Source organism: Carcharodon carcharias, chromosome 3 (assembly GCF_017639515.1).
Source record: "Carcharodon carcharias isolate sCarCar2 chromosome 3, sCarCar2.pri, whole genome shotgun sequence".
NCBI lineage: Eukaryota > Metazoa > Chordata > Chondrichthyes > Lamniformes > Lamnidae > Carcharodon > Carcharodon carcharias.
Window position 1 is genome coordinate 48,771,677 of NC_054469.1, and position 23,926 is coordinate 48,795,602.

The 23,926-nt window shown below is 42.7% G+C and overlaps 1 protein-coding gene across 1 annotated transcript in view; it reads left to right on the forward strand.

Annotated features, from left to right (window-relative positions):
• LOC121276022 (kinesin-1 heavy chain) overlaps window positions 1-23,926 on the forward strand; it is a 128,836-nt gene that overhangs the window by 16,062 nt on the left and 88,848 nt on the right. Inside the window, exon 2 of the mRNA XM_041183965.1 lies at window positions 21,518-21,605. Within this exon, the coding sequence (XP_041039899.1) occupies window positions 21,518-21,605 (88 nt within the window). The remainder of the gene's footprint in view (window positions 1-21,517; window positions 21,606-23,926) is intronic.

Genomic DNA, 23,926 nt, shown 5'->3' on the forward strand with positions numbered 1-23,926 from the left:
TTCTTTAAGTGTAACTGGATTGCCAGCAATAGCTTGGAATATATTATATGATGTCAGTCCAGCATTCTGCTGCATAGCTCTTGTGATTCTTCTACCCTGCAGGCTCATGATATGATCAATAGGATGTCAATTCTTCTGTTTAGAATGCTTCCAGGATGTGTTTTGCTTGAATTGGTAATGATCTGTTCTTGCTCAATGCATTCTTTGAGGAGGTCAATAATAATTAAAATAAATAATTTCAGGGATGATGACTGCCCTGTCAGCCCATTCATTAAAGTCTTGCATGAACATTTTGATAGTCATGGTGATGTTGCAATGATTATATCATCTAATTTATAATGAAACTACTCCTTCAACTTGTCTTGCTTATCATTGGTGTAATAGCACTCATGGTCTAGTGATAGTCAGTTTTCAGGCATTCACCTATGTCATTTTGCAAATTAGCTTGCTAAAATGTAATTCATGGCCCCAACACCAGTGATCTGTGGTATCATTTTTTCAAGCAATCCAGAAGAAGGTAAGTCATTGCTACGTTTCACAACGTGACATTCTGGAGCCAGGATAATGTTATAATGTCATTGTAAGCCAACTCTTGTGCTGCTGTCTTTTTTAATCTTGTCTACAAAAGAATTCCATGAAGACGATCCGTATTTTTTTATTTCCTTCCTTTTATGACTGCAGCGAAAAAGTTTTGGCCTATCAACTTTAGCTAGGGCAGCATTTTGCGGATCCTGCCCCACCACCAAAAATGCCAGCAGGGGAGGCAGTGACGTCGTGGTATTGTCACTGGACTCGTAATCCAGAGACCCAGGGTAATGCTCTGGGTACCCAGGTTGGAATCCCGCCACAGCTGATGGTGGAATTTGAATTCAATAAATATCTGGAATTAAAAGTCTAACGATGACCATGAAACCATTGCCGATTGTCATTTAAAAATAAGATCTGGTTCACGAATGTCCTTTAGGGAAGGAAATCTGCTGCCCTCACTTGGTCTGGCCTGCATGTGACTCCAGACCCACAAATTGACTCTTAAAAATGCCCTCTGAGCAAGGGCAATTAGAGATGGGCAATAAATGTTGGCCTAGGCAGCATTGTCCCCATCCCATGAACAATTTTTTTTAAAAAAAGCAACGCATCCCCACAGCCATTTAGCACACTGAGTTGACTAGAGGCAGGACTTTAGCCCCTCACTAGTGAGGGAAGTCCCACCTCGGCTGCCAGCCAGTCGTTTTGACTGGCAGCTCTCTAGTTCCAGCACAATCATGTGTGATGGCCACTGTTGGGACTGAACATAGAATATAGGGACTAAGTGCTGGGAGCCCCAGAATCATGTAAATATGTGGATCTCATGACAGGGATTGGAGGGGTGGACCTGGAAAAGGGGGGTGGAGAGTTGGCAAGGTTAGTGGCTGGGGAGCACCTGATTTGGTTGGATTGGGGGGAGGTGATGGGTGTGGGGAGACCTTGGATGTCTGGGAAAAAGGGCCCTTAGGGAGGCCCCCCCCCCCGATCTCCCATTAAGGGTCTTGGTTGGTTTGAGAGTGGGTGGCCTGCTGTAGGCCCCAGTCACACACACACACACACACACACACACACACACACACACACCCCCCCCTCCTATAAAATTTCAGACAAGTCAGGGCAGCAAGGGAAGACCACCTAAGGAACTTTATTTTCCCGCCTGCCTGCAAACCTGCTGGCAGGAGCCCTTAAAATTCTGTCCCTGGTCTCACTGTTAAGATTTGTGTTTTGGATACCTTTTTTTTTTTCTCTTCTTTGCACGTGGGGTGAGCTATGGGCAGGGCTGCCAAGTCATCTGAACAATGCCGTAGACTCAAATCTAGGCCCAGGTTGCCTGCATGTAGGTATTCTGATACAGCTTCCACCTTTTCTACGAGCCCTAAGCTCTTCTGTCTTATCATACAAAATAGGAGCAGGAGTAGCGCATCAAGCCTACTCCTTCAATAAGACCATAGCTGATCTGATTGTGGCCTTAACTCTACTTTCTTGCCTATCCCCCATGACTCAAAGACCCAGTCTCCGCTGCTCTCTGTACAAAAAAAGTTCCAAAGGTTAATGACCCTCTTAACTGGGAAACCCCTCATGTTTAAACTGTGTCCCCCAGTTCTAGATTCTCCCATGAGTGGAAACAACCTCTCAGCATCTGTCAAGCCTCTTCAGAATCTCATGTTTCAATAAACTCACCTCTCATTCTTCTAAACTGCAATGAGAATAGGCCCAACCTGCTCGAACTTTCCTCAAAACAAACCCTTCATCCCAATGAATTTTCTCTGAACTGTTTCTGATGCAAGTATATCCTTCCTTAAGGAGACCAGAACTGTGTACACTTCTCCTAACCAATGACCTGTACAGCTGTAGCAAGACTTCACTACTTTTATCTATCCCCCTTGCAATAAAGGTCAAAATTTCACTTGCCGCCTTAATTTTTGTGATTCATGTACAAGGACACCGAGATTTCTCTGTACTGCAAAATTCCAAAATTCCCCTCTATTCAAAGAATACTCTACTTTTCTACTCTATCTGCTAAACTGGACAACATCACATTTTCCTACATTATACGCCATCTGCCAAAATTTTGCTGACTCTCAACCTATCTTATATACCTTTGTAGACTCTTTGCATCCTCCTCAAAACCTGCTTTCAGGGGAATTTTTTTTGATCAGTATGTCTTCAGCCTAATGAGGAAGGGGTCCAGATGACTGAAGTTAGGCCTGTCAGTGTGGGATCAAGTAAGTTTAAATACACAAGTGCCAGATTGAGAAACACAGTGCTTGGAGGGTTGTAGAACCAGAGAGATTCCAGATAGGAAGAATGAGCCCATGAAGGACTTCTAATGCAATGAGCATTTCAGACATAAAGCATTGGGAAACTTGCGTCCAGTGTAGGCAAGTGTGAGCAAGAGTGAGATGGAGGAGGGGAACTGTGGGCGTCAGTGTTTTGGATGAACTGAAATTTGTGGCCAGGGGAGCTTTGGATTAGTCAAGCCTGGAGATGACAATGGCCTGGATCTACTATGGCAGCAGATGGACTAGGGCAAGGGCAGAGATGGACAGTGCTGCAGTGATGCAACCTGAGACAGTAGGTGGAGAGGGGGATGAAGTTGGTGCTCAGGGAAGTTTGTGACGAGAGCCGAAGTGATTGCTTTGGTATACCCAATGTTCAACTGCAGGAAAGTGCAGTTATTCCAGGTAGAACATCGGGAGAATAATTTAACAGCAGGCAGAAGGGCAAGTATATTGGTGAAGGGGCAGATCTGCATCTCATCATGTACATATGGAGTTTGAGCCTATGTCTTTGTTATCCAAAGCAGCATTTTGATGAAGAGTTGGTGGAGCCAAGGGGATGGGTCATCATCAACCTGACACATTAACTCTGTTTCTCTCCATTGATGTTGCCTGACCTAAGCATTTCCAGCATTTTTTTAAATTTCATGCCTGGTGAAGCTATAAAACAGGACTACTTGCATGCCAAACACATAAGCAGCAAGTGATAGACAAAGCTAAGCGATCCCACAACCAATCGATCAGATCTAAGCTCTGCAGTCCTGCCACATCCAGTCGTGAATGGTGATGGACAATTAAACAACTCACTGGAGGAGGTGGCTCCACAAATATCCCCATCCTCAATGATGCAGGAGTGCATAGCAGTGCTAAAGATAAAGCTGAAGCATTCACAACAATCTTCAGCCAGAAGTGCCGAGTGGATGACCCTGGCAGCCTCCGGAGGTCCCAAGCATCACAGATGCCAGTCTTCAGCCAATTCGATTCACTCCACGTGATATCAAGAAACAGCTGAAGGCACTGTATACTGCAAAGACTATGGGACTTGACAACATACCAGCAGTAACACTGTAGAACTGTGCTCCAGAACTTGCCGCTCCCCCAGCCAAGCTGTTCCAGTACAGCTACAACACTGGCATCTACCCGGCTACGTGGAAAAAGCAGGACAAATCCAACCCAGCCAAATTACCGCCCCATCAGTCTACTCTTGATCATCAGTAAACTAATGGAAGGGGTCATCAACAGTGCTATAAAGTGGCACTTGCTTAGCAATAACCTGCTCACTGATGCCCAGTTTGGGTTCCGGCAGGGCCACTCAGCTCCCAACCTCGTTACAGCCTTGGTTCAAACATGGACAAAAGAGCTGAACTCCTGAGGTAAGGTGAGAGTGACTGCCCTTGACATCAAGACAGTATTTGACTGATTGTGCCAACAAGGAGCCCTAGCAAAACTAGAGTCAATGGGAATCGGGGGAAAACTCTCCACTGATTGGAGTCATACCTAGCACAAAGGAAGATGGTTGTGGTTGTTGGAGGTCAGTCATCTCAGCTCCAGGAGATCCTCAGGGTAGTGTCCCCAACCATCTTCAGCTGCTTCATCAATGACCTTCCTTCCATCATAAGATCAGAAGTGGGGCTGTTTGCTGATGATTGCACAATGTTCACCATTCACGGCTCCTCATACTGAAGCAGGCCATGTCCAAATGCAGCAAGACCTGGACGATATCCAGGCTTGGGCTGACAAGTGGCAAGTAACATTTGCATCATACAAGTGTCAGGCAGTGAACATTTCCAAGAGAGAATCCAACCATTGCCCCATGACGTTCGATGGTATTACCATCACTGAATCCCCTACTATCAACGTCCTGGGGGTTACCATTGACCAGAAACTGAACTGGACTAGCCATATAAATACTGTGGCTACAAGAGCAGGTCAGAGTCTAGGAATTGTGTGATGAGTAACTTGCCTCCTGACTCTCCAAAGCCTGTCCACCATCTACAAGGCACAAGTCAAGAATGTGATGGAATATTCCCCACTTGCCTGGATGAGTGCAGCTCCTACAACACTCAAGAAACTGGACACTATCCAGGACAAAGCAGTCTTCATGATTCGCACCATGTCTACAAACATTCACTCCCTCTACCACTGACGCACAGTATCAGCAGTGTGTATGATATACAAGATGCACTGCAGGAATTCACCAAGGTTCCTTAGACAGCACCTTCCAAACCCACAACTGCTACCACCTAGAACGACTAGGGCAGCAGATAGATGGGAACACCACCACCTGGAAGCTCCCCTCAAGTCATTCACCATCCTGACTTGGAAAGATATCGCCATTCCTTCACTGTCGCTGGGTCAAAATTCTGGAACTCCCTTCTTAACAGCACTATGGGTGTACCTACACCACATGGACTGCAGTGGTTCAAGAAGGCAGCTCACCACCACCACCTCAAGGGCAACTAGGAATGGGCAATAAATGCTGGCCCAGCCAGTGAATGAATTTTTTAAAAATACAAACATACAAAATATGGGCAGCAGTAGGTCATTCGGCCCCTCGAGCCTGCTCTGCCATTCATTAAAATCCTGGCTCATTTCTTTGTTTTGAATTCCACTTTCCCATCTACCCCCGATAACCTTTTGATTCCCTAGCCAAACAAGAATCTATATACCTCTGCCTTAAAAATAGTCAGTGACCACTGCCTTCTGAGGCAGAGTGTTCCAAGGTGTCTGTCCTCAGAAAAAAAATTCTCCTCATCTGTTCTAAAAGGTGACCCCTAACTTTAAAACAGTGCCCCCTAGTCTGGACTCAGCCACAAGAGGAAACATCCTTTCCATGTCCACCTTGTCAATACCGTTCAGGATCTTTTATACTTTACTCAAGTCACTCCTCAGTCTTCTTATCTCCAGTGGAAACAAGCCCAGTCTGTCTAACTTTTACTCTTAAGACAATCCGCTCATTCCAGTATCAATCTAGTATAACTCCTCTTAACCACCTGATTGCCAGAATTTGCAGTATTTTGCTTGTGTTAGGGCTTTAAAAGTCTTTGAAAGGAAATTGGAGGTTAGAAATGGGGCTTTAATTTGTAAGCACAGAGTGGATGAGGATGATTTTTGAAGTAGTTGAGGATGATGGCTATTCTGAAAGGAACAGTACGCGAGGAAAGGAAACCATTTACAATGTTAACTAACATGAAGACAACAAACAGAAGCTGGGTGATTAGAGTATATTGGGAGTGGAGAGGAGAGAGACCATTGGTGTCCTGGACAAAACTTTTAGTGAGGGAACTGGGGGCAATAGGGAAGAAACTGGGAAAAGATGTCATGCTTGCAGTAGAGCAGGGGAACATTTAAGAGGTTTGGTTTGGTGGGGAGGATGACAACATGGATGCAGCAGAGGCAGCTCTACAGATGAACTCAATTTTGAGATGATCTCAACCTCCTGCTGGTTATCACCTACCATCCCCCATCAGCTGATGAATCATTGCTCCTCCATCTTGAGCACCGCTTTGAGGAAACAGAGTAGACGAGGGTCCGGAACTTACCCTGGGTCAGGGACTTAGATGTTCATTACGAAGAGTGACTCGGGATCACTACTATTGACCGAACTGGCCAAGCCCTGAAGGACATAGTTGCTAGACTGGGTTTTCAGCAGATGATGAGGGAGCCAACGAGAGAAAAATCTACTTGACCTCGTCCTCCCCAATCTACCTGTTGCTGATTCAGCTATCCATGACAGAATTGATGGAGTAACCACTGCACTGATTTTGTGGAGACGAAGTCCTGCTTTCACATTGAGGATATCCTCAATTTTTTTTGTGGCGCTGGTGGAGGGAATGATTGAAGGTAGTGGATGAGGTGCTAATCTGGCTTTGCCTTGGATGGTGTCAAGCTTCTTGAGTGTTATTGGGGTTGTACCCATCCGGGCAAGTGGATAGTATTCCATCACACTCCTGACTCCTGCCATGCATATGGTGGACAGGCTTTGGCGAGTCGAGAGGTGAGTTACTCGCTGCGGGATTCCCAGTCTCAGACCTGCTTTTCTATTCACGGCATTTATATGGCTGGTCCTGTTCTGTTTCTGGTCAATGGTAACCCCCAGGATATTGATAGTGGGCAATTTAGCAATGGCAATGTCATTGAATGCCAAGGGGGGACGCTTAGATTCTCTCTTGCTGGCAATGGTTATTCCCTGGCTTTTGTGTGTTGCAAATGTTATTTGTCACTTATCAGCCCAAGTCTGAATGTTGTCCAGGTCTTGCTGTGTACGGACACAGGCTGTTTCAATATCAGAGGAGCTGAGAATGGTACTAAACATTGTACAATCATCAGCGAACATCCCAACTTCTGATCTTATGATGGAGGAAAAGCCATTGATGAAGCAGCTGAAGATGGTTGGGCCTAGGGCACTACCCTGAGGAACTCCTGCAGCGATGTCATAAGGCTGAGATGAATGGCCTCCAACAACCACAACCATCTTTTGTGTTAGATATAACTCCAATCAGTGGAGAGTTTTTACCTGATTCGCAATGACTTAATTTTGCAGGGCCCCTTGATGTCACACGTGGTTAAATGCAGCATTGATATCAATGACAATTACTCCCACCTCGTCTCTTATTCAGTTCTTTTGCCCATGTTTGGACCAAAGCTGTGGTCCATGAGGGCAGAACCCAAAATGAGACGACAAAACCCTGCTTGCTGCTAAGTGCCATTTGATAGCACTGTTGACAACACCTTCCATCATTTTTCTAATGATGGAGGGCAGGCTGATTGGGTTGTAATTGTCCAGATTAGATTTGTCCTGCTTTTGGTGGATAGGACATACCTAGGCAATTTTCCACATTGTTAGGTTGATACTACTGTTTCAGTTGTACTGGAACTGCTTGGCTAGGGCACGACTAACTCTGGAGCACAAGTACTATTGCTAGAATGTTGTCAGGGACCATAGCCTTTACAGTACCTTTCAGCCACCTCTCAATATCACATGGAGTGAATCAAATTGGCTGAAGACTGGCACCTGTGATGCTTAGGACCACAAGAGGATGAAGGATCATCCACTCATCACTTATGGATGAAGATGGTTGCAAATGCTTCAGCCTTGCCTTTGGCACCAACGTACTGGGCTTCCCCATCATGGAAAATGGGGATAATTGTGAAGATGCCTCTCTGATTAGCTGTTTAATTGTCCACCACAATTCACAACTGGATGTGGCAGGACTGTGAAGCTTAGATCTGATCTGTTGTTTGTGGAATCACGGAGCTCTGTCTATCACATGCTGCTCTGCATACAAGTAGTCTGTGTAGTAGCTGCACCAGGCTCACACCTCATTTTTTAGGTGTGTCTGGTGCTGCTCCTGGCATGCACTCTTCATTGAACCAGGTTGATCCCTTGGCTTGATGATAATGGTAGAGTGGGGGATATGCTAAGCCATGAAGCCACACTGCTTTTTTTATTCTTTGGGATGTAGGCATCACAGGGCCAGCATTTGCTGTCCATCCCTAATTGCCATTGAACTGAGTGGCCGTTTCAGAAAGCTATTAAGAGACAACCACATTGTTGCGTTTCTAGAATCACATGTAGGTCAAAGCAGGCAGATTGTCTTCCCCGAAGGGCACTTGTGAACCAGATAGGTTTTTATGACAGTCAAATGATAGTTGTTGTGGTCAGCTTTACTGAGACAAGCTTTTGTATTCCAGATTAATTAATTGAATTTATCAATTAAATTTAGATTCCACCAGCTGCCCTGGTGAGGTCTGAACCCGTATACCCACAGCATTAACCTGGGCCTCTGGATTACTTGTCCAATGACATTACCACTATGCCACCATCTCTCTCTACCCACAATGAAAAAAATATTCTGAAGGGCTATAATGAGAAAACCACCAGTTGACAACAAATCAGGCTCGAGTGGAAGACAATGGAGTGAAAGAAAGGAATGGATCAGTGCTTAAGTCTCAGGAAGCGATTGGGTAAGGTGGTCACCATGAACAAGGATCAGTCAGTTGGGTTTACCGTAATTGGCTATGGCAGAGAATTCCAAAAGGAGGAACAGAGAGAGATGATGGGCTTGTTGAGAAAAGAATGGGCAACAAGAAATAGAGTTGGCAGAGGATTAGGACTGGAAGGGCTAAGGGGAGCATGCTTTTTTTAAAAAAAAAAGTGGGGAAAAAAAGGGTGAAGTGACAAAAGCAAGTGCCGAAGAAAGGGGAAGAGAATGGAGCTGTCATCAACTGTCTCTCGATTTGAGTATGACTTCTACTCGGCCATGAACCTCTGTCATGTGTCTTCAAATAACTGCATATCTTTGTTCATAGGGACAGGACGGCCAACGATGTAGTGGGACCCCGAGTGAAGAACTTGCTTCCTTTTCTTTCCTTCTCTGCTGCTGCTCTGCTTCATCATTAAGATGTTGTGACTCAAAGCATAATGCTGCTTGATAGACAAGTTGTCGCCATTCTGAATGATTGGGTAGCAAGCTTCTCCCAGTAAATGGAGAATGACTGCATAATTGAGGTACAGAGGGATCTAGGTGTTCTAGTACATGAGTCACAAAAATTTAGTTTGCAGGTACTGCAAGTATTTAAGGTGGCTAATGGGATTCTATATTCTATTACGAGGGATTGAACATAAAAGTAAGGATGTTATGCTTCAGTTATACAGCGCATTGGTGAGACTGCACCTCAAATACTGTGTGCAGTTTTGGTCTCCTTATTTAAGGAAAGATGTAAATGCATTGGAGGCCGTTCAAAAAAGGCTTACTGGATTGATACCTGGAATGAGCGGGTTGCCTTATGAGGAAAGGTTGGGCAGACTGGGCTTGGAGTCTAGAAGAGTGAGGGGTGATTTGATTGAAATGTCAAGGCCGTTTAGGATCTTGTATAAGGTGGACATTGAAAGGATGTTTCCTCATGTGGGTAAGTCCAGAACTAGGGGAGCAGGGGACACTGTTCTAAAAGAACAATTCCTAATTTTAAGACAGAGGTGAGAAGAAATATTTTCACTGAAGCTTGTGTGACTTTGGAACTCTCTGCCTCAGAAGGTGGTGGAAGCAGGGTAATTGAATATTTTAAGGCAAAGGTAGGTCCTTGTTTGGCAAGGAATCAAAGGTTATCAGGGGTAGATGGGAATGTGGAAATCAAAACACACAATGATCAGCCATGATCTTATTGAATGGTGGAGCAGGCTCGAGGGGTCAAATGGTCTACTCCTGTTCCTATTTCTTATGTTGTTATGGTAAATACTACTTCGCTTCAAGGAGAGCTTCAGAGTGTCTTTGAAGTATTTTCTTTGTCCTCTACTGGAATTTGAGAGTTGAGAAAACAGGACCTGACACAGGATGCAGTTTCCACCCAACAGTGTGTTCAATCCATTGAAGTTTATTGCGCAGGAGTTTTTCCCAAATGCTTGTGGAGCTGGCTTCAAGAAGGACACTAGTGTTTATTCGTCAGCCCTCCTATTGAATCAGAGGATGTGGTGGAGGCAACAATGGTGAAATATCTCTAGTGCCCTGCTCATACATAATCCAGGTCTCACTGCAGAACAGGAGCATGGTAATAATTGCTCAGTGTACACAAACTTTAGAGGTCTTTGTTGTCACTCACACACTGATGTAGATTGCAGAAGGCTGAGCTAGCACGACCAATCCGGTATTGGATCTCATCACTCCTGGTCTTTTGAGAGAGGTGACTGCTAGGATGTGGGAAACACTCTTTCCAGAGTGTCTCCTTCAACATATATGGACGGTGAAATATTCGGCTAACCGTGTGTGGGTTGAGATGAATTTTTGTTTTGGTAACATTCAAGGAGAGGCTGAATTTATTGTATGCAGAGTGGGCAACGACACTGCAGCCATCCACAAACTGTAGGTCATGAATACAGAATGGAGTAGGTGCATGGTAAGCTGATTGAAAAGATCAGGAGAGAGGTTTAACCAGTTCACAAGGAGTTGAAAGAATTTTTAACTAGTGTAAGAAATGAATCTAAACAACATAGTCTTTTGGCTGACGCAATGATACCAACAAAATCAATGTGATACAAATTTACAAATACTGATTTTTAAAAAAAATTTGTTCATGAGATGTGGGTGTCGCTGGCTAGGCCAGCATTTATTGCCCTTGGTCAGACAGCATTTAAGAGTCAACCACATTGCTATATGGCCTGGAGTCACATGTAGGCCAGACCAGATAAGGACAGCAGTGTAAAGGAACATTAGTGAACCAGATGAGTTCTTGCAACAATCAGCAATAGTTTCATGGTCAGACTTTTAATCCCAGATTTTTTTTATTGAATTCCAATTTCACCATCTGTCTGGTGGGATTTGAACCCTGGTCCCCAGAGTATTATCCAGGGTCTCTGGAATACCAGTGAGTGACAATACCACTACACCACTGATTGCTTCACAAAAAGTAGTTAAAACAACAACATAAAAAGTAGCAGCACGCACTGTATATCATCGGGATTGGTTTTGAGGTCATTGTTACTTTCATAGAACATAGAAGCAGAGAAACTAGGAGGAGGAGTAGGCCCTTCGAGCCTGCTCCGTCATTCAATATGATCAAGGCTGATCCTCTATCTCAACGCCATATTCCTGCTTTCTCTCCATACTCCTTGATTTCCCCCAATATCCAAAAAATTATCAATTTCTTTCTTGAATGTACTCAAGTGACCTGGCTTTCACAGCCTTCAGTGGTAGAGAATTCCACAGGTTGACCACCCTCTGAGTGAAGAAATTTTTCTTCATCTCAGTCCTAAATGGCCTGTCCCGTACACTGAGACTGTGGCCCCTGGTTCTAGACTCCCCAACCAGGGGAAACATCCTCCCTACATCCAGTCTGTCTAGCCCTGTTAGAATTTTATACATTTCAATCAGATGCTGTCTCATTCTTCTAAACTCCAGTGAACACAGGCCCAGTCAAACCAATCTTCCCTCATATGACAGTCCTGCCATCCCCTGTGTCAGCCTAGTGAACCTTCGCTGCTCTCCCTCTATGGCAAGTATATCCTTTTTTATGTAGAGAGACCAAAACTGCACGCAATACTCCAGGTGTGGTCTCACCAAGGCCCTGTATAACTGCAGTAAGACATCTCCACTTCTGAACTCAAATCCTCTTGCAATGAAGGCCAACATACAATTTGCCTTCCTAATTGCTTGCTGCACCTACCTATTTACTGTCACTGACTGGTGTACAAGAACACCCAGGTCCCTTTGTAATCTTTAAAATGATCGACCTAAATGGAGCTGGTGTATTTGGTGACTGCTTTGGTGCCTTCAGAGATAGCCTGTTTGGCCAGTTCCCTGGCCGAGATCGTATGGCTCTTGTTGTAGTGAATGAGGTGCGAAGCCTCAGGCGATGCGCTCAAATGTCGATAACGAAGGAATTCATAACACTCATAGCCTTGGATGAGATCCTGGTGGAAGAGTGGACCTGAGTCAGCACCCTGTACACGTAAGTGGAATAGCTCTGCTTACGAGATCTCCGCTTCATAGGCAGCTTTTTGGTGACTTTAGTCAGTGACTGTTTCAACGCACATTTCCCAATATATCACCATTTAATTAATACTCTGCCTTTCTGTTTTTCACACCGAAGTGTATAACTTCACATTTATCCATGTTATGCTTGCTGCTTATGTCAGAGCGGTTACAGCACAGGAAGCCATTCAGCTCTCTGAGAGCAACTCAGCTGATTCCACCTGCCTACCTTTTCACCAAATTTCATCAATTTTCAGAAAATTTCTCTTCAGGTAATCATCCAATTCCCTCTTGAGGCATTATTGAACCTGCCTATACCACACTTAGGCAATGCATCCCACATCCTAACCACTTGCTGCATGAAAATATTTGCCCTCATGTCCCTTTGGTTCTTTTGCTAATCACTTTAAATCAATGTCCTCTGCCTCTTGACCTTTTTGCCAGTGGGAACAGTTTCTCCCTATCTATTCTGTCCAGACTTCCCTCATTATTTTGAACATCTTGATCAAATCTCCTGTTAACCTCTTCTCAAAGAGAACAATCCAGCTTCTCTAATCTATCCACAACTGTAGTCGCTCATCCCTGGAACCATTCTTGTACATCTTTTCTGTACCTTCTCCAATGCCTTCATGTCCTTCCAAAGTGTGGTGCCCAGAATTACGCACACTATTCCAATGAAGGCTAAACCAGTGTTTTACAAAAGGTTCACCATAGCTTCCTTGCTTTTTTTACTCCATGTCTCTATTTAGAAAGTCCAGGATCTTGTATTTTGGCCTCTTACTCAACCTGCCTTGCTACCTTTAACCATTTGTGCACATGTACCCCCAGATCCCTGTGCTCCCATACCCTCTTTAGGATTGAACCCTTTATTTTATATTGCCTCTCTACATTTTGGTAGGAAGAATGAATTACTTCACACTTCTGTGCATTAAATTTCATTTGCCAGGTTTCCACCCACCTATGTCCTCTTGAAGTTCATCTGGGGGTGGGGTGAGGGGATAAGGGGAGACACTGGCAGTTAATAATTATTAATGGCGTTTAATTTTTTTTAACCAGTCTGCCATGTGAGACCTTGTCAAAAACCATGCTTAAATCCAAATGTTCAGTCTGAAAAACAATCATTTAACACTACTGCTTCCTGTCGCTCAGCCAACCTTGTATCTTTGCTGCTGCTCCTATGCTGACAAGCCAGTTATGTGACATTTTATCAAATGCTTTCTGGAAGTCCATATATATCACGTCATTCGCATCACTCTCATCAATTCTCTCTCGTTGCCTCAAAAGACTATCAAGTTAGTTAAATACAATTTCCCTTTAACAAATCCATGCTTACTTTCCTTAATTAATCCACATTTGTCCAAGTGACTGCCTATTTTGTCTTCGATTATTGTTTCTAAAAATTTTTCTACCAAAATTAAACAAACTGACCTGTAGTTGCTAAGCTTATACGTACACCCTTTTTTTGAACTAGGGTGTAACATTTGCAATTCTCCAGTCCTTTGACACCATCCCTGTATCTGAGGAGAATTGGAAAATTATGGCCCATGCCTCTGAAAATGCCACATTTACTTCTTTCAACAATCACTCTTTCCTGACAGCCAATTTTGCACTCAGCTTCCTTCATTCCCCTAGACACCCCGGGCTTTTAATTTTTTAACCAGTCTGCTGTGTGGGACCTTGTCAAAAACTTAGCTTAAATCCGTGTAGACCACATCAACTACACTACCCCCAATCCTCCTTGTAACTTTCTCAAAAAAAAATTCACTTAGACGCAACCTTCCCTTAAAAAATCCATACTGACTGTCCTTGATTAATCGATGCCTTTCTAAGTGACAGTTTATCCTGTCCCTCAGAATTGATGGTATACACTACCACCACTGTGCGTCAGTGGTAGAGGGAGTGAATGTTTGAGGTGGTGGATACGTTGGCAGTCAAGTGGATTGCTTTGTCCTGGATGGTGTCACGCTCCTTCTGTTGTGTGAGATACACTGATACAGGAAAGTGGAGAGTATTCTGTTACTCCTGACTTGTGCCTTGTGGATGCTGGGCAAGTGTTGGGAGTCAGCAAGTGAGTTACTTGTTGCAGGATTCCTTGCCTCTGACCTGCTCTTGTATATTGCTAGTCCAGTTTAGTTTCTGGTCAGTGGTAACCCCCAGGATGTTGATTGATTCAGCAATGGTAATGCTATTGAATGTGAAGGGACGGTAGTTAGATTCTCTCGTTGGAGATGGCCATTGCCTGGCACTTGTGTGGCATGAATGTTACTTGCCTCTTGTCAGCCCAAGCCTAGATATTGTCCTGGTTTTGTGCATTTGGACATGGACTGCTTCAGTAACTGAGGAGTTGCAAATGTTCCAAATATTGTGCAATCATCTGCAGACATCCTCACTTCTGACCTTACGATGGAAGTAAGGTCATTGATGAAGCAGCTAAGAAGCTTAGGCCTCGGAGCCTAGCCTGAGGAACTGCTGCAGTGATGTCCTGGAGCTGAGATGATTAACCTCCAACAACGACAACCATCTTCCTTGATGCTAAGTATGATTCTAACCAGTGGAGAGTTTTCCCCCTGATTCCCATTGACTCCAATGTTGCTCGGGCTCCTTGATGACATCACAGCAGCATTTGTATGGCAAGGGCAGCCACACTCACCTCACTTCTGGAGTTCAGCTCTTTTGTCCATGTCTAAACCAAGGCTGTAATGAGGTCAGAAGCTGAGTGGCCCTGGAGGAGCCCAAACTGAGTGTCTGAGCAGGTTATTTCTAAGCAGGTGTTGCTTGATAGCCCTATTGATGACCCCTTCCATTGCTTTACTGATTGAGTGTAGACTGATGGGGCAGTAATTGGCCAGGCTGGATTTGCCCTGTGTATTTTGTACAGGACAAACCTGAGCAATTTTCGACACAGCTGGGTAGGTGCCCTAGTATTGTAATTGGATCAGCTTGGCTAAAGGGCACAATAGGTTCTGGAGCACAAGTCTTCAGTACTATTAATATTATTAGGAATATTGTCAGGGTCCAAAGCCTTTTCAGTATCCAGTGCCTTCAGCCATTTTTTGATATCATGTGGAGTGAACCGAATTGGCTAGAGACTTGAATCTGTGATGCTGGGGGTCTCTGGAGGAGGCTGAGATGGATCATCTGCTCGGCACTTCTGGCTGGAGGTTGTTGTGAATGTCTCAGCCTTGTCTTTTGCACTGATGTGCTGAGCACCTCCATCGTTGAGGATGGGGATGTTTGTGGAGCCACCTCCAGTGAGTCATTCAATTGTCCTCCACCATTCACGACTGGATGTGGCAGGACTGCAGGGCTTAGATCTGATCCATTGGTTGTGGGATCACTAAGCTCTTCTATTACTTGCTGCTTATGCTGTTTGGCATGCAAGTAGTCCTGTGTTGTAGCTTCACCTGGTTGACACCTCACTTTTAGGTATGCCTGGGTGCTACTCCCTAGCATGCCCTCCTGCACTCTTCATTAAACCAGGGCTGATCTCCTGGCTGGGTGGTAATGGTAGAGTGGGGGATATGCCAGGCCATGAGGCTACAGATTGTGGTTGAGTACCATTCTGCTGCTGCTCATGGCCCATAGTGCCTCATGGTGCTCAGTCTTGAGTTGCTAGACCTGTTTGAAATCTATCCCCTTTAGCATGGTGGTAGTGGCAGACAAAACAATGGAGTGTATCCTCAATATGAAGGCAGGACTTTGTCTCCACAAGGACTCTGCGGCAGGCAGGTTGGAGAGGATGAATAGAAGATGGTCAAGTATGTTGCTTCCCTCTTGTTGGTTCTTTCACCACCTGTCGCAGACCCACCAAGCAGCTTTTGTCCTTAAGGGCTCGGTCTGTAGTGGTGCTACTAAGCCACTCTTGGTGGTGGACATTGAAGTCCCCCACCCATATTGACTTTTTAGCTGTTTGATACAACTGTGTGGTTTGCTTGGCCATTTCAGAGGGCATTTAAGAGACAACCATGCTACTGTGGACCTGGAGTTGCATGTAGGCCTGACCAGATGAAGACGGCAGATTTCCTTCCCTAAAGGACCAGATGGATTTTTATGACAATCAACAATGGTTTCAATGTCATTTTTAATTCCAGATTATTATTCAATTCAAATTTCACCATCTGGTGTGGTAGCCCCAAAACATTACCCTGGGTCCCAGGATTACCAGTCAGTGACAGTATCACCATGCCACTGCCTATACTCCCATTGACTTGGAACTATATCACCATTCCTTCACTGTCGCTGGGTTGACAACCTGGAACTCCCATCCTAACAGCACTATGGGGATACCTTCACCAGATGATCTGCAGCGGTTCAGGAAAGCAGCTCATCACCACTTTCTCAGACAATCAGGGATGGGCAACAAATGTTGTTCCTTCCATGAAAGAATTGAAGAAAAAAAGTTGACTTCCTGCCACTACCTGTCTCGCAGGTAGTGACTCATTCTCACCCATTAAAATTTACCTGCCAGGCTGCACATTTCATTACCCACACAACAGTGCAGGTGTGGCTGCCCACACATTTGTGTAATAGATAAATTACTGGGCTAATCATGCAACCACTCAGTTGTCAACAGTCCATGATCACATTCAGGGCAGCAAGGAATGGGCAATAAATGCTGGCCTTTCCAGTGACACCATAACCTGAAAATGAATAACATTTCTGACTTCCAATTCTACCTTAACCTCAACTTTTACGTTGCTCCCACCCACACTTATATCACCTCAAAATTGCCATCTCCTGTGACCTCGCCACCTTCAAAGCTTGATCACTATCCTTGATGACTACATTGACTGCCTTACCATCCACATGTCCTTGCCTAGTTCTCTCTTCCCTCTACCCCTCACCACCAAAAAAAAGGTGCTCCTGCAAGCTCACCAATTCCAACTACCTCAGCCTTTGGCCCTTCACCATCATTGTCACTGTTGACCTGCTTACCAGCTTCATTACTTCTGCCTTCAACAGCTGCACCAGTGTTACTGATGCCATTGTTTCCCTGGGCAGCTATGTCCTGATCCTCAACATTATTCCCACTAAGACTGCCTTACTTCCTTTCCTGGCCCCATGCAGCTGATACCATTAGCAGTTCTGTCTCTTCAGGGACTGTCTCCCTCCTCTAGATATGTGCTTTATATTAAAATAAAGAGGGTGACAACCACAAGTGTTGACCCAACCATTCTCAATTTTCTTATTCATTTTTTTCTCCATGTGACTCAAAGTTTCATTGTTTATGGTAAAAGTTTTTAAAATGGTTTTCAGCTCGGTAGCTTGGCAAAAGCCATCACCTGGAGCTCTCGAGTACATTTTTAAAATTTTACATATGCAAATTAAAGCCAAGATTGACTGGCTGTATTTATAGCCAGATACGTACTGTGCAGTCGGTATATTTTTGAGTTTGGCTGTCAAAAGCAATTCCATATGAATGTATATTTGTATCATTTTTTTTAAAGGTTTATTTGTGACATTCTGTGGGTGTGCCAGCAAAATAGTACCATGGGCCATAAGCAGCTTTTTAGAGGATTTTGCACTCTTTATTTCATTATGGGGTATTAAGGACCAATTCAGACAAAATGAATACAGTGATACTATTTCCTTCATAGGAACAATACCAGACCAGGTTTCTTTCTTTCTGCAGAAGATTAAACATGACTCCCCATCTTGCTGCTCGTCCTCTTCCTTTATACCTTTCACTGTCCCTGCTGCATGACAGCAGCGATTTACTTGTTGCAATTGCTCTTTATTTCCCAGATTTTGAATGTACTTTACAATTTGTGTAGGTAAATGTAATCATACTCTTCTGGTGAAGTAAATGGCACTCCACTGATGAAATGACATTGGCGTCCTTGCACTTAGCCCAGTAAATGTTAGCTACCTTAGCCCCCATCACATTTTTTCTATTTCTGATCACTCTTCATCCTTGGAAATCTGTTGATTTCCAGAACCTCAGAACTGCACCCCCCCCCCCCCCCCCCCCCCCCCGTCAATTTTAGCACCTACATCAAGGGCATTTTGTATATCTCATTAACTCTTTCCATTCCAAGTTGCTCAGCTTATGTTGTTCAGTTGTTATTGTCATGTCCTTCTAATTTGATTGAGTAGCTCTCATACTGTCTTGAAATTAGTTTATTGCTGTGAATCCATTATCCTGTTCAGCATCCATGGAAAATGATTTCACTGGATGTTGTGTAATTTCTGGATATTTAGGGCCTGATCTACATTGTGGCTACATTGATGAGCTCTGCATGTGAATGCAGTGCAAAATGTACTGTTTTATACAAATCAGTATTTAGCATTTTACTAGCACAGACAGACTGCAGGTAGCGTGGAATAAGGATGGAAAAGTAGCCTAGATTCTTGCTTCTGATGGCTGTACAGTGATTTCTAGAAAATATTCACTTCTGACTCGCATGAGAATAGGTTAAAATCAGCTGTCATGTCCCTCCAAGGCTGAATAGCCTTCCAGGACTTGCTGTCTTTCAGTTTAAGTAAAGAATAGCCTCCTGATAGGCATGAGACGGCTGCTGTCTGTGGAACAGTAACTCATTGTGATCATCAGTTTGAGAGGAAATATGTATTGGGAGAAGAGTAACAAACTCATCATTTAATTTGACTGAGATCTTGTAGGGACTTTTGTGTTCCATTCAGCTCATGGAAAAATCTGATGTTGATTCAGATTACTGTACTGAGAATGGAATGTTGGTTTGGCTCCAAAACAGTGAAGCCCTGTCCTGAAAGTTGTATTTTCTTTTTTTTTAGAAAGTCACTCTAGAAATACTATAGATTGGATACACTTGAATATATCTGAAAGTAGATGCAACAGAGCAAACCACACCACCTTTCATATAACAAGTTTATAATGTTTATGCTTTTAATGTTGAAAAATTCCCAAGGTGCATTCAGTGTAGAAAGGATGTCAAATCTTTGTAGAAGAATTCAAAGGTGACCTGAGACTTGATTGAAGAAATAGGGTTTCAGCAGAAACAGCAGTCAAGGCGCATAGGTTAAAGGGACTTTAATATATTTTGAAGTACATTGTAAGTTTGTCAGCTTCTGAAAAAGGGAAAGTTAAAGGATGTTTACCCAAAACCTTGTCTCTTCATGGGTGCTGATTGACCTGTATATTTCTTGTGTTTCCTGATTTCATTTTACTATGTTTTTAATCTCTACCTGTGTCTACAATGTGTATTCTACCAAGCCCCATCTCAGGATGGTGCAGAGATTATCCAACAGCCCTAAGTTTTATTATGGGTTGGTCTTGCCAACTATGGCCATACATGCGTTTGTTGTATTTGATGCAAGACTGTTTGAGATTGTGGTTGCTAAAGTTATTGTATGTTATTTATAATGTACACCATAATTCATCTCTTCTACAAATGGTCAAAAGAATCTGTGATTAAAGCTCATACCACAGAATTAATGAAAAATACTTTCTACTGGTTGACACATTAATAACGAGGGGGAATGGATTTTAGGTCATTGGAAGAAAAGGGAATTCAGAAAAATATTTTCAACTAGAATGTGAAATCCATTATTACAAGTGCTTATTACGTAGATATTATAAATGTTTAATTCCTTTTTGAATAAAGAATAATATAAAATGACAGGGAAAAGGCAGAGGGAGTGGAATTAAGATAGCTCTAGTTGCAATCTAATTACAATACAGTCATGAATGTGCATAAGTCTCCTTTTGTGCTACAACTTTTGAACATCTTCATTCTTGTTGAAATCATGCATATAAAAACGAGACACAATTCTCCTGAATTAAGTCACTTTAAATATTAGGATACCTTGGGATTCCTGGAATCTCTGTTCAAAGTTCTATGCTATCCACAATTTTAACTAAGACTTTGACATTAAATAGTGGGAGATGGGTTGTGTAAATGTCTTTTGTTTTTGTACTTGGAACATTGGATGAGAGAGTACAATGCCATAGTAAAAGCAAAAAACTGCGGACGCTGGAAATCCAAAACAAAAATACCTGGAAAAACTCAACAGGTCTGGCAGCATCTGCGGAAAGGAACACAGTTAACGTTTCGAGCCCGAATGACTCTTCAACAGAACTAAGTAAAAATAGAAGAGAGGTGAAATATAAGCTGGTTTGGGGGGTGTGGTGGGGGGGTATCCTGACAGAAGAGCAATACTACTTCAAGGTAGGCATTCCTTGAAGAGAAGTAGCAGTCAATTAAACACAAAGATAAAAGCAAAAAACTGCGGATGCTGGAAATCCAAAATAAAAACAAAAATACCTGGAAAAACTCAGGTCTGGCAGCATCTGCGGAGAGGAACACAGTACAATGCTGTCCATTTGGCAGATTCCAGAAACAAATGCCTCTCGATTACACTCTCTCTCCCTATCTCTCTTTTCCTCTCTTCATCTAGTATCTTTGTAGACTGAGTGTTGCTCATTGCTATGGTGCAAGGCAAGGAGGCAGAACCCAGGAACTACCTCAGCCAGTATAGGGATCGAACCTGTGCTGTTGGTGTTATTCTGCACTGCACTCTAGCTATCCTACTAACTGAGCTAACCTGCAATCCCTCAATCGCTTGTTTCCTCAAGTCTAATTTTCCCTTATTTCCACGCTGCCTTCTCTCTGAGGAGTCCATTTCACATATTCACCATCCCTAACATGGGCAAATCTAAATTCATTTCCTTCCCTCTTAAATTTAAGCCTTTATCATCCAGTTGTAGAGTTTGGTGATATCTTGAATGTATTGCAGTATTGCTTTTTTGTTATCCTTCAATTAACTTGCTCGTTTGCTAAGCTATCATAATCAGGAGAGAAAGGAGGAGGAGACTGGGATGTTCTCTTGTGCAGATTAGCTATTCAGGTAATACATTGATTATGTGGTGTATATGGCCTTGTTCAAGCAATGTACTGCATTCAGTTCATTTTCTTCCCAGTGGCAAATCTATTCTTCAAACTGTGTGTCTCCACACATTTTATAATTGTTTTTTAATCTTTAGGCTTCATACATTTTTCCTTGGAAGCCAGAAGTTTCTATTTTTTAGTGGATCTGTTTTTTTTTTAATTTCTAGTTTTGCGCACTGTAGTGTTTGTTTCAGTACCATGCTGTTCAAAACAGCTGCAGCCAGTTGGGGTTGAATTTCCACCCATACAATTATGAATACTTAATTCAAAACAATTAATTTTTATACAGTGTATTACTGTTAGGAGTAAATATAAATTATTTCAAAGTTCTGTGCAAAATATTTTCCAAATTTACAGTATCAATTTAATTTTTTTTCAGGGCAAGTCTTATGTGTATGACTATGTTTTTCCATCAAATGCAACACAAGAACAAGTGTACAATGCCTGTGCAAAAAATATTGTCAAAGGTGAGTCACGTTGACGAAAAGTAGATGTTTGAATTTGTTTTATAAATTTTCCATTGTAAAGTATGAACAATTTTGAGTTGCATAGTATATTGTAATGCATTAAAATTAACATTGGCGACTTGGCAAAAATAATAATATGCATACAATTGATGAAATTGTTTGATTTCACTAACCACAAATATTTTGCATGTAAATGCTTTGTTCCATATGCATAAAATCTTTGCACGAAGGATCTTGCAATCCATAAACTTTGTCCAAGTATTTATTCTTGTGTGAGGCCATCAGTAATGCCAACCCCACAATTTCAGAAATCGCGACAAACTCTTGATTTGGTATAAAATTCATGAGTTGCTATTTTTTTTTTTTTCAAACAAAAACCAATATAGATTGCTAGTTGATCTATGAGTGTATATGATTTTACTAGTGGCTTATTTAATCGCAGCCATATTAGAGCTGTTTACAAAAATTACATTTTACATCTTGAAATACTTTACTGAGTCCCATACATGGAGATCCCAGGTCCCATACTCGGCCTGTCCTGACCCAGTGTCTGTGCTTCTGCAGTTAGTAATCAGGACTAGGAACCACGGCAATTTTTAATCTGCTTTGCTTTCAAAAAGCTCCGAGAATTCGGAACTTAGAACCCAGTTGCTAGTGACGCTCAATTTTACTTCACAATCATGTCTCTCTCAAATTTACAAAGGTGGCATGTCTGGCCAAAGCCAATTTTAACAAGCAGGTCAAGTACAGATGAGCAAACCCTTTCAGGCCATTATAGCTCAATCATCCAGAAATGCTATGATTTTTTTTTATAGTATCCAGCTTTTTTTAATGGTTTTTGCTCTCATTAATCCATATGAAGCCCACTGCATGTGTTTATAACATTGTCCAAAGAAGTCTGGAATTCACTCCCTAATCCTCTGCTTCACTTAAAGGTCCTTCTTAAAATCTACTGCTTGACTAAGCTTTTTGTCACCCAGTATCACATTTGGCTCTCAGTTTTTGTCTTGGGTGCCTGTGAAGCCGACGTTTCCCCTACATTTTTTTTACTTCATTCATGGGATGTGGACATCCCAGCATTTATTGCCCTTGTTCAGAGAGCATTTAAGAGTCAACTATGGGTCACATGTAGGCCAGACCAGGTAAGGATGAGGCTAAAGGATTTTACAACATGGACAATGATTTCATGGTCATCATTAGACTTTTATTTCCAGATTTTTACTGAATTCAAATTCCACCATCTACCATGGTGGGATTCGAACCCGGGCCCCCAGAACATTACCCTGGGTCTCTGGATTACTAGTCCAGTGACAATTCCAGTATGTTATCGCGTCCCCCCAATATATAAATGGAAGTTGCTATAATTGAACTTCCTGATAATAGCCCAAAATTTCTCTCTTTGAATTTGCACCCCTCTCCCTCATTCTACTGCCAGGATAGCTTGAAGTACTTTTGGAGATTTACCCTCTATAACATGCCATGTATCATTTTGTATACTTCAAACCCCATTCCCTAACTACCATCTCCATCCTTCTCCCTGGCAACAGCTTTTAAAAAGCCTCAGAGTTTGTTTGCAACCATGGTGTCACATTTTATCCTCATCCTCATATTTGCACCATTACTAAGACTGCCTATTTATATCTGTCATTGCCGGAATTCTCCTGTCTCCGCTTATCTCTGAAATATTTATTCATGTCTTTGTTACCTCTAGACTTGACAATTCTAAAGCACTACTAGCTGGTCTCCTACATTTTACTCTCCGTAAACCTGAGGTCATCCAAAACTTTGCTGCCTGTAGCTTAACTTGCAGCAAGTCCCATTTCTATCACTTGCTGACCCATACTGGCTCCTTATCAAGCAACGTCTTGATTTTAAAATTCTCATCCCTTGTTTTCAAATCCCTTCGGCCCTGTCCCTCCCAATTTCTGTCATTCCCCTAGTCCCACAAGCCTCTGAGATATATGCATACCTCCTAAATTTGGTCTCTTAAACATCTCCAGTATTAATCGCTCCACTGTTGGTGACTGTGTTTTCAGTTGCTTTGGACCTAAGTTCAAGAATACCCTCTCCATACCTCTCTACCTCACTTTCCTTCTTTTGATGTACATCTTAAAAACTGCCTCTTTGACCAAATCTTTGACTGTCTGCCCCAATATCTCATTATGTGGCTTGGTGTTGTATTTTGTTTTAAAGTGCTCCTGTTAAGCATCTTAGGACATTATTCTCATGTTAAATATGCTATATAAATATAGTTTGTTGTAAACTAAGTTACCTTTTGAAGTTGCTTCCTATCAAGACTCAAGACCAAGTTTCTCCAGTCA